The 19,442-nt window shown below is 33.3% G+C and overlaps 1 protein-coding gene across 4 annotated transcripts in view; it reads right to left on the bottom strand.

The window, feature by feature from the left end:
- LOC140044030 (PDF receptor-like) overlaps positions 1-19,442 on the bottom strand; it is an 82,181-nt gene that overhangs the window by 19,376 nt on the left and 43,363 nt on the right. For all 4 annotated transcript variants that reach the window (XM_072088654.1, XM_072088709.1, XM_072088542.1 and 1 more), the window contains exons 3-5: positions 3,380-3,799; positions 1,022-1,135; positions 256-392 (exon numbers count right to left, since the gene is read on the bottom strand). In XM_072088654.1, coding sequence (XP_071944755.1) covers positions 256-392; positions 1,022-1,135; positions 3,380-3,458 — 330 coding nt within the window. In that variant the 5' untranslated portion in view covers positions 3,459-3,799. The remainder of the gene's footprint in view (positions 1-255; positions 393-1,021; positions 1,136-3,379; positions 3,800-19,442) is intronic.

Here is a 19,442-nt window from a genome sequence, read left to right as displayed (position 1 = left end):
TTTCCCCATGATCTGCACACGAAAATACATAGGGATCTGGACTAGGGAGACGAATAGTGTACCAAGTTCGTTAACGTGCACTGTTAAGTATACGAGACCAACGGCTTTACATGTCATCTTGCTTAAGCATGCAATTAGTATGATACAGATAGGGTCGAACTCATTGTGGAACTAATCATGCAATCAATAATGTATACGTAATTTTTTTTCAAAAACTTCTTCAATGATGATACTAATATAAACTTGAACGTATACCTGTTCCTTTGCGGCTAATTCCTCATCCGTTTGCTTATGAGTTACTACTTCCTTGTTGTCGTCGTAAAAACATTGTAATATATATCCTGGAATTTTGTTCCAAGTTGCATTGATGTTGCATTTTTGAAATGCTGTTTCTGCCAAAAGAAAAGACATGGTAGACGTATTATTGTTTGTTTATATTGTTAAATTAAAACAAGTTTATAAAACAGTAGGCCTACTCGATAACGTAAAGATAAAGTAACCGAATTACATTAAAATTCAAACGCAGATAAACGAGGATTTTGAGAAGAGAAAGAAAGGGGTGGCGATGAATGACAGAAACATTTGTTTGAAAAATTGAGTGTAGAAACCTCAATACCTAAATGCATTTTGCCCAAATATTCATGTTAGGCCTATTATTAGTAAGCATATAGTTTTACATAACAGTTTGTCGAAAGATGCTTTAAACCATACACATGTAAAAATCTTTCAAAGAGATTCAAACACGGAACTTTCTGCTTGATCTATCATAATCATTAGACCACTGGGGCTTTTATGGTACCTCTGTTGTTTAAATTCGATTGGATGGTGACTCGGTATCACCTCAGCGTAGAACGAAGTGACAATGATCAGGAACAGCACATCAGTACTAATTCACAAGCAAGCGCACGCGCAACAGAAATCAGGTTGATACTGTTTCACATACTGTACAAAATGCTTAATAAAGACGGTTTGAGTCAAGAAACTATTGTTCTTCAACTAATCTCTGTTTTGCTATACTTACTGCTGGTGTCTATTAATGGGTTTCCTTCAGGACACACCACAACTGCTGTCTCATTTGCAAGTGTAGGCGGCCAGCATATTGTACTGTCAAAATCAACACCACAGTACGCTGCACCTGTCAACAAACAATTAAAAGCACAGTAATTATAACGAAAACATGAAATATGAACATTCTTGTAAATCAATATAACAGGAAAATATATTACAGTAAATGCGAAATTGAGGGAGTATGGAACGCGTTTTACGCAAGTTTTGACGATTCAATTTTAGATATCTGATACTTCTTACGTAACTCCACAACGGTAATAGTTGACATTACAGGGTTTGATGTAGGCCTAATAACAAATTATGTTTGTGTTTATTATTTTAAAATATATCTGTGTTGATGATGCGGTTAGAATTAACTATTTATTGGATTGGTTTGAAAAATAATTGTTTTATTCTCACCACAACAATCAAATTATGTTATGATGTATAATTATATTTTTAATAATTAACTTGCGTAGATTACGTAACACACCCTTTCAAATCACACATAAAATCCGTCTAAACGATATCTATTGGTTTGTTTTATTTAACTATTACAATTAGTCATGACCCCTGCTATCAAAATAGGTCATAAGTCTTTAAATAAATTAATACTAGTATGTATGTGTGTGGACACAGATTTTATAATGTAGGCCAGCTTGTCAACAACGTGTTTATCGTCTGGTGAATATAATGTATTTTAACGGTACACTGCTCTAATTAGATTCATTCAATCAGTTGGCTAGTGTTAATATCAGATTAAACTGCGGAGATATTAATATGATGTTGTTGAGCGGTGTAAATCTACTCTAGACTAAAAATCCAAAGCGATTTGTAAGAGATTAAGAAGATTTATACATTAGCAAATTTCAATGCTAGATTGAGTTTAAAGAAGAATAAATAAACCTCTCACGGTCAAACTTTACAACACGATTGCACGGGTAAACATATCGTATAGGCCTACTGTACGATTGATTGGAACAACGTTTTCTTCAATTTTGTATTTTGACACTTTGTTACTGAAATTTGAGTAAAGCTTCGTTCATACGTACTTGCACGCACCGCAAGGACGTAACGCCCCGCAAGTAATTGACCAATCACGACGCACGATGGATCATGTGAAATGTCGTGCTTGTGATACGTCAACTCACTTGCCTTGCGCCAATGTCGTTGAATCTTTTGCGTCCAAGTTGGAATCAAAATCAAATCTGAGGAAACTCTACGGTACGTCTACTTAGGCCTACGCTATCCTAATGTATGCCTAGATTCTTAAGCTCTGTCTATCAACCCAGTTTGACAAAAAGTGTGATGTTCCCAAATATCGTAGTCCTATGACGTCAAAGTGTCCATATAATTATGGACACATCACATTTGTCAAATAAAGTTTGATAGTATAGACCGAGGTTTACCGTTGGTAGTTGCAAACGCTACTAATAGTAATATTGTCATTTGTTCAGTATTTTGTCTTTGGATTTATAATATAAAAGTAAACATGTTTGCATTGTGTTCGATTATTTCAGAATTATTCATAATTTGTATAGATGCCCTTACGTACATTTATATATAGATGCAGTAGGTTACAGGTTAAAAGGTTACAATATCGCAAATATAAAGGGGCCTCGAAAATAAAAAAAAGGCTTTACATCCAGTAGTTTATCATCTACTTTAAACGCGAACATAAAGCGTTATAATGCAGAATTTATTACACCACTAAATTGTCTACTAAAGTTAAGTTTTCTTACACACGTGTGTAATTACGACGAAACATTTAATTAGGAATAATAAAATGATGAACAAAGTACCCATAAAAAGTACATTTGGAACGCTTCACTCAAACAGATGTTCGTATTAGAAATTACTGAAAACTAATTTTAAATTTCCGCAATATAATATTTCTAAAAGCGCTTTGACATCATTTTAAGAATGGTTCCATAAAAATGTGATTATTATTATTAGAATCCATTCGACGTACTCGAGGCTGGATCTAAAAAACAAATTCTTTTTTTTGGTGATTTTGCCGTGCACATTTTTAGTTTAAAAAATAATTCATTAGCCTAAACAGATCACCTATTTTGACCAACGTCACCATGACATATAAATTCTGACATGATCATGACATATATAAAGCTCTGTCTACAATATCAAAATTTAGGTACCAACAAAATGTGATGTGCCATATATTGTCAAATAAAGTTTAATAGTGTAGACAGAGCTTAATATTAGTTTTACCTTAAATACCACCAGTATGTTCTTGCGTTGTGTCATAAATTACCTAAATACACCGTTTGTTTAGCTTTATTCAATATCTTACCAATCTTACTTAATAGCTTACCTTTTAGATTCAATTCTTTTTCATAATCATAATATCTATCCCGGCATTTATCAGTGCACGCCTTATCATTCCAATCCATTTTAAAGTTGTATTTATACTTTTCTACTCAATGTACGTTTAGGTAACTGTCCCGTCATATACTGTACGACCAATAATTAATAGAAGACTCTCAAACAACCAATCAAATCCAGTCTAAAAATAGCAGGCTCTCAGATGACCAATCAAATCCAGTCTAACAATAACAGGCTCTCACATGACCAATTGAAATCCAATAGGCCTAGATGAGTGAATTTTCAAACTTCGACGTAAACTAAGTTGCGACGTTTCTGAGCTAACCAATTCATATAAACATGCAAACTTTAAGACAACCAATCACAATTCTTTTTAGAAATTTCGTGTTCTTCTGACGTCCAATTAAATCTGTGGGTGGAAATAAGCATTTAAAAGCATACAGAAATATAAATAAATGAATGAGGACAATTTCAGGGAAAATATTGTTATTGAAACGTCTTATATTTGTTTTAAACGCGGGATATGACGTATGACGTAAAATAGCAAGCACAACGAAGATGCTTGTAGCATAACATGTATTATTTGCAGATAGTTTGCACTGGTGTACTGTATACGTGAATTAATAAAATGGACGAATAACCATAAGTAGAAGGACAAAATACTAATTATTTTGGAAATTGACAAATAAGGGCCAATAATAAAGGTCTAATGTCACCAAAGATTTCTTCATGCGTGTTAAAAAAATACATGTATTATCAATTATCATATGATAAACCATATACATATGAAAAAACATTGAAGATTAAGGAAAGATAATTAACATTCTATTGAGAATTATAAGGTATTATTTTAAATGTTGAACTAAAGGCGATGGATTTGTCAGAATTAAAGTTAAAAAAACGTAAAGCCGACGGTACAGATTAAAGTATGGACGACTTATACCTCTGCACTACACTTGTTAATTATCTCATGTTCCACAAACTTGATAGCCAACGACTGACATTAGCTTTTCAGCTCAATTGACTTTATCTGTTGATTTATGTATAGCTTTATAAACTGAGAAGATCTGAGTTAAATTGAATTACGTTGATGTAGGCACAACACACAGTTTGGGTGAATCTATTGCGTTACATTACGTCAAAGTGTGTACGGCATACGTTTACAGTATTTTCTGGGAACCCTGTGTTTAAGATGCACTACCTTTTCTTACAAAATCAAATTAAGAAATTATTTTATTTTTCTTCGATATTAAATTTAAAATTATCTATTAAACTATGAACAAAATGTTTAAACTATGAAAACTACAGTAACAGTACTACTTTGTTCGGTTGTTTAAGGGTTATTTTCTGTTATTTTTTTGGTGCTTTCTCTTATTGTCGATTGCCTGTTGTGAATTTCATGGTTCAAACCTGACTTAGTACCAAGGTAACTAACAGCTTTATCTACTCTACCCCAAGACTCAAATAACAAGCACGTCAAATTATGAATTAGTCTATCCAACCTGTAATTGCCGAGTTGCTCGCTGTTGGATGCGTATGAAATAATCTTTTAAAAAGATAAATAACCGTCATAGCATGCAGGTGTCTAATTATGCAGTTAAATACTATTGTTTACAGTTTACCAGTTTAGTCATATTACCAGTTTAGTCACATTACCAGTTTAGTCACATTACCAGTTTAGTCACATTACCAGTTTAGTCACATTACCAGTTTAGTCACATTACCAGTTTAGTCACATTACCAGTTTAGTCACATTACAAGTTTAGTCACATTACCAGTTTAGTCACATTACCAGTTTAGTCACATTACCAGTTTAGTCACATTACAAGTTTAGTCACATTACCACTTAGTCACATTACCAGTTTAGTCACAGTATTGATGCTTCTATTCGTAATTCATCATCTGTCAAAGTATATAAAAAGTTGTATAAAAATAATTTACTCTTAACTTATCAATGAGTGTTACAAATATGTTTACATTTACATTATTCTTTTGCTTTTTTTGGTTTTATCGCACTATCTTTGAGTTCATATTCCAACATGTTTAGCTAGTATTGTCTCGTCCTGTGCTTCAATTATGTTTGTATCATGTATTAATTATTTTGTTAAGGTGGCCAAATACTGTACGAGCTTTGCTCTTTTTTGGTCATTCTTCCATTTTTGCATATATTCATAACACTTGTTTATATTGGAAAATAAAAATTGAAACTGAAACTGAAAACTGAAACATTACCAGTTTAGTCACATTACCAGTTTAGTCACATTACCAGTTTAGTCACATTACCAGTTTAGTCACATTACCAGTTTAGTCACATTACCAGTTTAGTCACATTACCAGTTTAGTCACAGTGACCAGTAATTATGTTGCTAACAATGATTTCATTTATTATTTGTTACAAGCTTCAGAAGCATACACATTAACATCAAAGAACACACTAACGTCACATTCTTTTTTTTCATGCGACTCTGCAGCTCACTATGTCGGTCGGTTGGTCGTTAAACACAAACTAAAATTTGAGTACGCGACTGCAGCCATGTATATGGCCTTGTTTCTTATGAAATTATATATTTCACAACTTTCAGATCATTAATAATTAAAACATAAACAAATATTTCACAACTTTTATCTAATTAATATTTAAAACATAAAAACACTTACCTTTGTAAAAAAAATACAACGTTTCAAACGAGTACAAGATTTATCATAGTTTTCATGAAATACAATACAGACGAAACGGATACAAATTGAAGTGGAAAATTCCGGCCTAGCCTGTCTGAGAATAAATTATCGCAATTTAAATCAACGTCTACAAACGATGGATGGCCTAAAAGTTACAAATCCAATTGTTTAATCTTAGCCTTTGGGGGGCCTATAGATGAACTCGACTTCGAGTAAATACGCTGTTCAAATGAACAGTTAAAACTGTATGTCTCCGCCTGACTGTAATTTACATAACACGTCTCATTTAATCGCCAAGTTTGTTATTGGTTAAAAATGATGCTCAGTATTTGTGCGCAGAAGTGTTCGAATTACAATCGTAGTATTGTTCAATGCAATTTTAATTTTTATAGTCTGTTAATAATATTCATTTGAATCATATTTTCTACATATAGGCCTATATCAATTTAATATATTAACAAAAATAATTATGTTAATAAATATTTTAAAATGACACCAGGCTAAAATTTACACCGCAGTTGTTATATATATTTAATCCTACAGAATTTCACTATAGCAATTATGATAATTTATTATGTATACAATAGTCTGAAGAAAGAAAGAAATATTCATTTCGTCGCTGTCACACAGAAAAAAATACTGTTCAATCGAACAATATTATGAATACGTTAAAGAGGAAGAAATTATTCTTGATCTTTATTCCCAGGTCCCGGATTCAAATATTAGTTCTGACTCTGTACCAATTTGAAAGCGTCGCTATACCAATCATTCGTAAAGTTTTCAAAAAATGTTTTCATCTGGTTACGTATCTAGTAAGCGTGGTTCCCACTAGAACGCAGCGCAGCGACGTATTGACGCAAAGTGATGTATTGCGTAATCACAAGTGGGAACCGACGACGTAGGTCGCGTTGCGTTACGTAACAAGTGGAAACCAAGCTTTACTGGTTTAACGTAAATAATACAGATTGGTAAAATTTATTTTAGTAAACACTTGAAGTTGACAGTGTTACTCCCTGTTGAAAGTGTGTTAACATTTAACATCAATTAAAATACACAATTACATCTGGATACATCGTATGTTTATATATAATGACAATGTATTTAAAATGATGTACTTTAGTAATTAGCAAATATGACAATATGTTTAGAATAATGGTTTAGAAGAAATAACACCTTTAAATGTAATTCTACCTTAACAACATTATGCAAAATGTGTCTGAAGATGAATGACCAAGTTATCATTTGAGGTCTCTCATGAAAGTTAGAAATTCAATAGAAAATAGTTTGTCCCCCGAGGATATAGCACACTATGAATATTAAACATGTGATTCAACATCCATTAACCTATCAATGGATCGGGTGAGGCATGTATTGGGTACCAGAATGGATCGGGTGAGGCATGTATTGGGTACCAGAAGTATACACATTATGCACTAGTCTTTATTCTAGACGGAGTTTTGACTTAATATTAGTTTTCAAAAAAATATTTTGGCGCATATGGCATTTCATATGTATACTACTTAAAAATCGAAATAAAATAAAAATTGAAATAAAAAGCCGACTGGTGGACTAACATAAAAAAGATAATAAACAGACTTGGGGCAAGTCTAATCATACACATCCCAACGTTAACTCCTAACCCAACTGTTTTTGGTCATGGCGCAGCGAATGTTTATAGTGTGGCCGCCGCGATTCGAGACCACCTGGCCACGAATGATAATCCACTAAGGCTAGTCTAAAACGATAAGTATTGTGACATCCTCTGAAACCACAGTTTCCAAAAGAATCTACGATTTAATCACATTTTCACAAAACTCAATCAACTATATTTCAACGCTAACATTTACCGAAAACTTTCAGCAAAAACTTAGCAGAGGGCGCCTCATGAGACATGGGTACAGACAAAAAATGAATCAAAGATGTATCATACCCCCTTTTGTGGTATATTTTTTTTAAATTTAATTTTGGATTTATATAGCGCTTTTCCAAGTGACCAAAGCGCTGTATAATAGAAAATACTATATACTCAACAAAACTTACAAAAAAACAAAAAATAGAAAATGGAATGAAAATACAAAAATATATATATATATATAAACTTTGAGGGCCTATAGGCCTACAAAAAGTTACCGTAATAATTTCATTAACATTATTTAGGAAAGAGATAGGTTTTTAACATTTTCTTGAAATATTGCACATTTGGGGCTTCACGAATATAAGATGGTAAGTTATTCCACAATCTAGGACCGATGACAGAAAAACACTTATCGCCAAACGACCTATAGCATTAACACACATGGGATTTGATAGTACCAACAACCCATTGAAAGTGTAGCTAAAATAATGTACGATTTGATTGCCTGGTAATATCAACGCATTACCATGGAGACGTGTCGCTACCTTCGTCTGTTGGGACTAGAAATACGGATTAACCTACAAATGATATTAATCTAGAAAGGATTATTATCTCCATAAAATTACTGCCGGGTCAAAATGAAAAACCTATTTCCATTTTGCTATTTTCAACAAGTCGTCATTAAATTCTCCTTACAAGACCAATCAGTTCGATGGTCTTAAATTGAAAAGAGATTTTGAATTTACCGGAATATATTTTTGAAGCAAAGTTTTTTGGCCAACCAAGAGACTTATGGCCAGCTCATTTATTCACCCGGGTAGGTTGAGTATTTAGTGGGTACGAACCCTCAGACTTAGTTATTTACACGGGTTAGTTGAGCAGTTATCGCTAACTTTGGTGGGTATACGAACCATCATGCTTAGTTATTTATCCGGGTAAGTTGGGCAGTTATCGCTAAGTTTGGTGAGTATGAACAATCATGCTTAGTTATTTATCCGGGTAAGTTGGGCAGTTATCGCTAAGTTTGGTGAGTATGAACAATCATGCTTAGTTATTTACCCGGGTAAGTTGGGAAGTTATCGCTAACTTTGGTGGATATGAACCATCATGCTTACTTATTTACCCAGTTAAGTTGGACATTTATCGCTAACCTTGGTGGGTACGAACCATCAGTCTTAGTTATTTTACCCGGTTAAGTTAGAAAGTTATCGCTAACTTTGGTGGTTGACACGAACCATGATGCTTAGTTATTTAACCGTTTAAGTTGGACAGTTATCGCTAACTTTAGTGGGTACGAACCCACAGTCTTAGTTATTTACCTGGATAAGTTGGGCAGTTATTGCTAAGTATACGAACCATCATGATTAGTTATTTACCCGGGTAAGTTGGGTAGTTATCGCTAGCTTCGGTGGGTACGAACCATCACTGCTTGTTTGTTTGTTCATTTTTATACTGGGTGACCTCTTCAGTCAAAGACTGATCTCCCAGAGGACCCTGTTGGTGATCAGTGGCTGTGATGTACTAATACACCGGGGTAACCCCCTACTTGTCTCGAAAGATGTACTGGGTTCTTTAAAGTGCACACGAGCTAGTTGTGTACACTGGACCTACGGTTTATAGTCCTTATCCGAGAAGACTCGAGTGAGCCTCGAACCCTTGCCGATGTTATGGCTACGTAATTACGGTTCCACTGTCTTAACCGCTCGGCCACTCACTCACTGCTTAGTTATTTACCCCGGTAACTTTGGCAGTTATCGCCAACTTTGGTGGATACGAACCAATGTAAACGAGTAAATAATAAGGTCTAAAAGTGCCGCTGGAAAACCAATACAATCAAATTAATATCGTAGTTTATAGAATCGTGGATATACATATTATCTTGTATTTTTTTCATATTGAAGTAAACTATACTCGATTTTCATATTAGTGTAGGAAGGTTTGTTTACTAAACGTATGTAGGTTCATTATCTGCTTTATTCTTTATGTTTTACGTAAACTAAATTTGATATCTTCCAAAATGTTGAAATTATACTAATTACGTGTTGATATCCTTACCAATTGTTACCAAGAAACATGTGACGTTTAGGTTTAACCATTGTACCTATCAAATAAATATATCAACGATGTATATTTGCACTTCTGTTGACTTAAACGTAGGGGGAAAATAGGATTTTACACATTTTTTTAATATTGTACTTGTGCATTATATTTAATATTGTGTTTACAGCAGAAGGCATCCCATGTAGTCCAGTCAATCTAGTGATATTTAGAGGTAAACCCACCACAAATTGCAATAGTAACGAAACATTGATTTTTTCATTCCAAATGTAGTTTAGAATGACATATTAAAAGTCACCGAAAATTGAAGCATTGGAACACATTATTTTTTACGTAATCTCAACAACTATATAGTGATTTTATTCCATCAATATTTTTGGGGTAGGGGTAACATTTATGCCCATAACTTGTGGGTTTATTAAATCCAATCTCAATAATCTTGATATCAATGTGTAGAATATATATTTCTTTCTAAAATGCAATTTAAAAAAACAAAATACAACACTTATTTATATAACTAGAGGTCAAAGGGTTATTGACCTTTTACAAAAAATCATTTTTTCCTTAAAAAAATGATTAACTGCAATATCGTATGCCATAATTGTGGATGCATTTTAATCAAAATTGTGTTTTTTCTGTACCTATCGATATATAAAATAGGAAACATGATGTTAACTAGAAGAATTTTAAAAGTAATGATGTACTATTCTTATTGAAATTGATTCTTGATCAAATGTAATGTAAACAATTTTGGGGTAGGGGGTAGCGTTTATGCCTATAATCTATTATTTTATAATCATATCTAAATAGCTTTAGTACCAATGTGTAGAGTATATATATCCTACTAATATACATTAAAAAAACAATTAATACAACAGTTATACGTAACTAGAGGTCAAAAGGTTATTGACCTTTTACAAAAACTCAAATTTTTCCTAACAAAATTATTAACATGCAATGTCTTATTCCATAATTGTCGATGCATTTGATGTAACTTGTGTTTTTTCTGTACCTATCGTCATATGAATTAGGAAAAATGATGTTAAGTATTTTGAATTAATTATGCACTTATAATAAATAAATAAATAATAATAACAATAATAAAAATAATCCTATAATAATGATAAATTGTTATCAACAACAGGTAGTGTAGTAGTAGGTAACATTATTTTATGCCTGCCAATAACATCTAAATAACTACAAATGTGTATAATATGTATTGCTTACTCTAAAAACTAATTGATACAACAGTTTTTATGTAACTATAGAGGTCATTGACCTTTTACGTAAAACTAAATTATGGTTATATATATTTTATTTATATTTTGGTAATATTTGGTGCAAATAATGTTTTTCCTGTACCTATTGCATCATCATGAAATAGGAAAAATAATGCTAGCTAGAAGAATGATGACTGTCGCAGAGAACAGGACAATAGTCATCTTGTCAAATTTGCTGACGACACTGTCTTGCTGTCTCTCCTTCAAAATTCACAGGACGGTCATGGTTCCGCATTAGATTGTTTTATCCAATTTTGTGGAAACTTCTACTTGGAACCCAATGTGACCAAAACCAAGGACATGATTGTAGATTTTAGGAAGGAGAAAGGACGCAGCCCTCTGGTATCCATCATAAATGACGAACCAGCGATATTGTCCATTCCTTTAAATACCTAGGTACTATATTTGAGGACATTCTCAGCTGGGAATTAAATACAGAGGCATGAATAGTAAAGAAAGGACACCAGAGACTTTATCTGTTAAGGAAGCTGAACCATTTTAATGTCGATAGATAAAGTAATTCTCAGGTTTTTTTTATAATTCCTTTATTAAGAACGTTTTAACTTTTTTCCTTTATATGCTGGTTTTTTAGTCTTAGGGTCAAAGAGAGAAACTCACTACAAAGAATTGTTAACTTAAGTTCTAAATTAATAGGTTGTCAACTTTGTAGCTTATCTTCCTTCTGTGACATGCAAACTCTAGAAAAAAGTAGAGCTATTCTAAAAAATGTTAACCATGCCTTGTTCAGTGATTTCGAGCTTATGCCTCATGGGTGTCGCTTTCGATGCATGTAGAACAAACCGGAAAAGAAATTCGTTTTTGCCAGTTGCCATCCGACTCTTCTCGAACTTTGACTCTTGTTATATTGTACTGTGTATTGTGATATTTTTGTATATTTTGTAGGATCATTTTAATCCAGACCTTTTTATTTGAATTGCTCCGTGTGGGATGATATTCTTTAATCCTTCAAATAGAAAAGGACTCACAACTTATATGTCATCAGTATCACTTTCTTGTTCGGGTATTAGTACAGTGAAATGCCATTGCATTCACCACATGTAGTTCTAGTTACCCCTGAATGCTTCAAGGAGATACTCAGGTGCTGGCTTTAAGTCTGTGTGTAGAGGAACCATGTTTCCATCATCTGATCTTCCATCCCCAATCCTCGGTACACATATCAACCCCACTCCATTGCTAAAAGATAACTTGAACTTGAACATGATGTTAAGTACCTTGGTTGTGGTACGATTATGAAGTTGGCGATATGCGAGGTTGTACTTGTAGATGGGATGGAGTCAAAGGCATTCCACGTTTTCCAGGTCGTCCATTGTACAGACACACTAAATCATTTTCTCTAGCAATCACAATGTCATCCTTTGTAGCTTGTTTGCATCTGAAGACTACAGCATAATGTAAGAAATAAGTGCAATGACAAGCTTTTTTTAGAGCCAATTCTGAAAACTCTGGATGTTGTGTCACCAGTATCGCATGAGCAAACAGAAGGTTATCACAGATGTCTCTCAAAAGTACTGTTTGAACCAGTTTGATAGTCCAGCATCTCAGTTCCAGTCTAAAGAATATCACAAGATGTTTTAAATGCTTGATTGCAGAGGAGCACTAGTAGATCCGTGTCATCGGATAATGACAGATGTTTTCCTGTTTGCTGATTCAATGGTTTTTTGTACTATCCGAAAGAACATCTGCATCAGCAGTTGCATTCACTCATTGCCATGTTGTTCAAATACTAGTTACGAAGATTTATAAATTGTTGTTTGTTACAGAAAGTGATCTAATTTTGTGGAACATGTCACTGGTAAAATGTACAGGGACACTACCACCTGACACGCCTTACCATGTGCGCCGTCTTTGGTGTATGAACCGCTTTCATAATTATCAAAGACTATGATGGCAGAGCAATATTTTTTACAGATCTCTACACTATTCCATGGAATGCTGTGCAGTAGAGCACTACCATCTAGAATGTAGGCCTACTGGACATCATTCAGTGATTTGGATGTGTTAGACTATTCAGAAGAAGTTGTTTCCACATAGCATCATGTTGGTTTATTAGCTGAAAGTATTGTAAGTTGGTAGTTTCAAAAAGTGCTGGTGGATAACAAAGTTCATGTTCATGTTGTCACCTCGAGTCTCCTCTGGAACTGTAGGATCAATGCACACATATTTGCCTGTATGTACATATGACTTGATTACCAGGATCTTGAATACATTGCAAGACTTTCTGGCCAAAATATTTAATGCTTAATACCACATTGCTTATATTCCGAATCACCTGCAGTAACTCCCGTATCAATGGTATGAAGTCTCTGAGTCGTAACCAAATGTATTTTTCAATTGCCATTGTGTCCCTGACGTTTGGCCATTAGGTCTTATGTTGGCCGCTGCTGGAGTAACGCCCTGATACTATTGCAAGGCATTACATACATTTCAGCGCAGATTTGGTCTGGATGTACTCATTCCTATATCTCTTGCCAAACCTCTGGTTTTCTTTGAGGCTTCTCATAGAAACCCTTTCAATCCAGTCCAGATGGTCCGAACGTCATACAACATGGAGGTCATTGTCAAACTGCTGTTGAACATCTTTGTATTTCTACTGGTTAAAAAATCGTTAAAATACTTATACATCCCAATATAAATACTGTAACCATGGCAACACAAATGTCATCTGGAAAAAATGGAATGTAGATCATCCAGAAGCAACAGGAACGGAGATGTCACTCATCTGCATCTTGAGCTGGTCATTAGTGTATCGCTTTGGACTGAAATGTTCACCCCAGGGTATCCCTGTGTGTATACCATTGTTGATTACAGCTAAAACAACATTTTTTGCCAAAATTGACACATTATGTTGTGTTTTTCCGCAAAAATGACATTCTAAATAACATCTTATGACTATAAGTTTGATATCACTGAATAGGAAATTTAATAAGCTTTCGGATGACATAAATCAAACTTGTATATAATGTATTTCAAATGGTTAAATATATGTAATTAATGGGGCATATTAATTTTGAATTAAAATGACCTTTATTGACCTCTGACCCCTTGACCCAATGCTTGGATTTTCGGTGACTTTTAGTATGTTGCTCTACACTTTATATGGAATTCAAAAATACTTGCTTTGTTACTATTGCAATTTGTGGTGGGTATATCATTAGATTGACTGGACTAATGAGTAAACAGACGTTAGGAAATCGATTTTATAGAACGTTGTAAAGTTTAGACATTTTATCTGAAGAAGAGCTTTGAATTATACATGCGTTATGTGATAGTGATAATTAAAGGGATTCTTCACGTTCTGATATATAATTCAGTATATTTGATACGATGTAGACGTTTGATTTTTCATTCAACCGATGTTAAAAGAGAATATCGTTTACCTTGCGGCTTGGACGTAATATGTATTTTAAACAATTGTAATGCGTTAAATTCAAATTTGATTGATATACAGTTTAAACAAAATAAAAAAGAACAGTAAAATAATTGAGAAAATGCCAACACGTGAGACACTGTATAACTGTATAATCTAGTTTAAACAAATTATGACGGTACAATGATCGCTAACGTAAAAATCTTAAGGATGAACATTGGGTGATGCCTCAAACATTTAATGTTGTTAGGTAACGTAAACTATACAAATATTCCTATTTCCAATTGTCATGCAATTACTAAATTCAGTATGTGTTCTATAATAAGAATCCGGTGGGCATTATTTATTAAGGAAATATTGGCAGGTTAGATGTCAGGTATCTTGCAATTATTTAACATAGAAAATAAATATTGACGATTTCTTAAAATGGTAAAAAAATAATGCGTTCGGTGCGCATATATTTTGAAATAGAGAGAACCGTTTATCTAAGGAAGTGTGATTTCACTCTTTCCTGGTTTACCTAATATATTACAATTGCGTCAACATGAAGCTAGACGCCACTAATTCACATATAAATAGTACGTTGTCTGCACTCATAATACTCACATACATAATTGCCCTCAAATAGTTATATAGCCTTTATTTATCTATTACAGTACTTGGAGTCAGAAGTCGGAAGATGTTTACTGAAACAAACACTATTTTGTAAGTGATGGATAGAGTATGACATTACTTTTGTTTTTAATGGCGCCCCGTTTACCAATGGCGTCGTTGCGAATAATATAGCGAGATTTAGGGTTGGGACGTTATTTGGTCGATCCAACGCCACAGTTCCGCCCGAAGCCAACCAAAATAAATGGGGTTTCTTACGATGTATCCACAATGTGTTTACCATTGTTGCGCATTTAGCAATACTTTTACTCAATAGGAATGTGTTTTGAAAAAATTAATAGCAATTTACTATAAGTTAATAGATCAATGATAATGTACTGGAACTGACAGGATAATGGTTTTTGTGAAGGCATGACACCTCCAGAGGCAAATTTATACTCAATCATTGTAATTTGTGCTAGAAATTCAATACTACTTGTCTGCGTGTTTTGAATGTATACTGTTTGGAAATGTGCTTCATTTGGCGGAACTCGATCATGGCAGATGTGAAGAAATGGAACATTCACAAAAGGCAGATGGGAAAATGTCCTATGTTGCTTTCTTCCAAGACTGTCAAAAGAAAGGTGCATGTTATTTACAAATTGGGCCATAGTTTCATTTTATTTGCATATATTTTTAGGCCTATCTCAGATAATTGAAATCTATTTTTTCACAATGCAGATGTGCGTGTTCTTTGCATCGTACGCCGACGACTCAAAGCGGCATATGTTATAAACCCAGACAATCAGTAGGCCTAGGTTTTCAGTGTGTTAAAACCGTTGTACCGGCTCTACATAGTGTACTGTACAAATATTACCAGAGTTTGCGCAAACACGTGTTCATTATAACGCAAAGTACATACGTCATGATGCGCGCAACTTTTGGTTTTGTAAGCAGCACAGAAATTAGACCCCTATAAAAATTAGACCCCTATAAAATGTAGTTCAAAGACCTGTGGAGTATCACATGACCTCCTTTGCATCTAAGGTTGGGTCTCAGGAATTTGACTTATCATTAAATAGTCAGATACTGAGACACCAACAAGTGCATTTACGTCGTGTGTTATTTCACAGATCATTTTGGGACCCGGATAACAGTTTTACCAATGAAATGCAAGACTCGAAAGATACAATACATTCACGGTCTGGGGAACTGAGACTATTTCTATAGTTTTCTGATATCATGATTGGAAAAAAGTTTCATTCAAATCAAATTTTCCGTTTCGCATTTTACGTTAGTTCAATTAATTTGGATTGCGCACGATACGTTATCAAATATATGCAATGATTATCAATGATTGCAGAACCGGAAAATGAAATAGGACAAAGTTACAACTCTAATTGATAAAGAGAGCATGTAATTCACTACTTATGACGTGCCATTAACGACGAAAACTTGAAGATGGATGACCGCATGCTTAAACTGAGGTGAATCGCTTAAGCAGGTGTTGCGTTCCATCGATTTTCTGTCACATAAACTACGGTTTAAGACTGAATATGACCCTGTGAAAAAAATGTCTTGCTTGTTAGGTATAATAACTATTATTCGCAAAGTAATCGCTTTTACTTTGTGTTGATAAATACTGACACCTGCTTACTATACACAACGGTAATGGATTTGAAATTAGTTTATTCTCTCAATGAAATTGAAGTAGGCTAGGCTACCGCACGCACCCGCTCGAATAAGCATTTGGTGATATGGGAGGGGAGCATGGAGTATGCTACTAAATGTTATACACTTTCCTGAGTAAAAACGGTTGTTAAGTGCGCGCAGTATTTCTGTACGATAACAGTTCATAATGTTCGTGAGGAACATACAATTAAGCTTAAATGGGGTGTGGAAGTAGGCCGGGAGAGTGAGAGAAGAGGAAGGAGAATGTAAAGATGCTAGTAGGTGTTTCCAAAATAATAAATAACAAGTTTAGACCGAACTTTAAACAGTTTGTGATAGAGTACAGTATACCAAAGCCAATATGCATTGATCACTATGCAAGTTATTGATTAAAATTACAACAAGAAATGCCTGAATCCTGAATAGAATTATTTTCTGTGTCGTTGACATAAGTATTGTCCCGAACTGCGCCCCGTAGGTAAGTTAATATCCTTCCGAAAGACCCGAAAGGGTTGTTAAAAACAGTGTACTGTACATTATTTTGAATATTGTTATGACGTCATTTATATTTTTCTCAAAAAAATCACCTGTCCTCTTCTAAATGGTATAACCTTTTCATTTTAATATAACCTAATTGATATAGGTGTCAATCAGTTCATTTCCATAGAACTTATTCATCGTCCAAGATTATTTCCATGTGTAATGACTAATAATGGTTTTGAATAATTGTATCAATATGTGGATATTCTATTCTACTAATGTAACAATATTTGTTGAATGCGTGCCACTACACAATAAAACTACAACAAATTAACTGATCGTAGGCCTTATTTGTATTTTCACCTACAATAATTAGTGGCCTAATAGCATTTTGTGGAAATGCCAATGTGTTTAATTCAATTCAATTCAATCTCTTTATTGCTGCAAATGCCATCAAGGGCTAATATCCTCTTAAACATACTACATCATACAAACATATACATATTTACATTTAAAACACATACAAATTATAGTCATTACTACTGTAGTATTATTTTTAATTATTGTAATTATTGTTATTATGATTATTGTTATAGTTAATATAATAATTAATAAAAGAGTAATAAATTATAGGTTACATCTTATGGGCAGTTTTAATGTCAAGCACAGAAGAGGAAGACTACGTTAAGATGAAAAGATTGTGCTTGTATTGTCTTGAAAGAAAATACACCTCAAACAAAAAACAACAACTCGTCACGCATTTGCAGTTTAGATATTGTATTCGTGAACAATGATCACATGTATATTTTGGGTATGTTTTCTGTTTTTGTATTATAATATATATTATAATATAATATATAATATAATACAGATTACTATTATTATAAAATTGAAAAAAATCATCTCCTTCCAACAATATAATTTGGTAGTGAAGGACAAAATCACGTTGAACTTACCCAACGTTTTATGCGTTATCATTGCACTTTTCAAGGTAGTGATGTCAGCTTGATTTGCCAACACTGATAACAACACTATAAACGAAAATTTGATTTCAAATACTATTATTATGTTTACTTCGACAAATTTCCTATTTCTAAAATTGTGGCTATTCTTAAAATACTACTGTACTTATTTATTCATCCATTTATTTATGAGTTCCTGCTTAAAAGGAAAATCAATATACTGTTATTAAAATGAATTGAATATTTTAAAAACTAACTGTCAAAATATTAAATATTACTCACATTATTTTACAGTTGTCACATGTGACCTTCATCTTAATCCCACCAATAAAACATTGTAAACCTATAATTTGTTGCCTTTATATAATTGCATTTTTGAAAAGCACAATATTTTTTTCGTATTTGAATGCAGTAATGTCAAAAGATAAAAGGAAAACTTACAAAACAATATTAATATAACATTATAATACTGTATATTATTGCATTTTTGAAAAGCACAATTTATTTTTTTTTTCTTATTTGAATGCAGTAATATCAAAAGATAAAATAAAAATGTTAAAAATAATATTAATATAAAAAATTGAGGAAAAAAATCCGAATGTAGTTTTGGAAATTTAAGATTTCATTCAGGTGGCAGGAAACAAAACAATTCGGTTATGTTTACATACGGGTGTTTATGTACCGTTAATACGTGTCAAAAATAGACAGCGTAACGTTTAATTATGCATGGGACTTCCGTACTAAAAAAACTCGGCAATTACCTTAGGCGCCGACACACTCCAGATCTTGCCCTAGAAACTTTTTTTCCTAAATTCCAGTCTTTCAGAAACCAGAGCGCCTTAAATAAATATAAGCATATCAATTATTCATATTTGGTATTAACGTACGTGATACCCCAGTCAGAAGAAGAAGACGTGCTTTTTATGACATATTTTGTGGTATTGAATAACCAATTGGAAACTACTAAAAATATAGTAGTGAGTTAAGTTATAGGTATATAGTTGCTAACGAATTTATAAATAATGCTCGTGGTAGAAGTATGACGAACTATAGTAGGCCTATCATTCTAAACAACCTTGTCTTGTCTA

This window comes from Antedon mediterranea, chromosome 1, assembly GCF_964355755.1.
Source record: "Antedon mediterranea chromosome 1, ecAntMedi1.1, whole genome shotgun sequence".
In the NCBI taxonomy this organism is placed as follows: Eukaryota; Metazoa; Echinodermata; class Crinoidea; order Comatulida; family Antedonidae; genus Antedon; species Antedon mediterranea.
The sequence above is the reverse complement of the archived record's forward strand: the minus strand, read 5'-3'. Positions and strand labels throughout refer to the sequence as shown.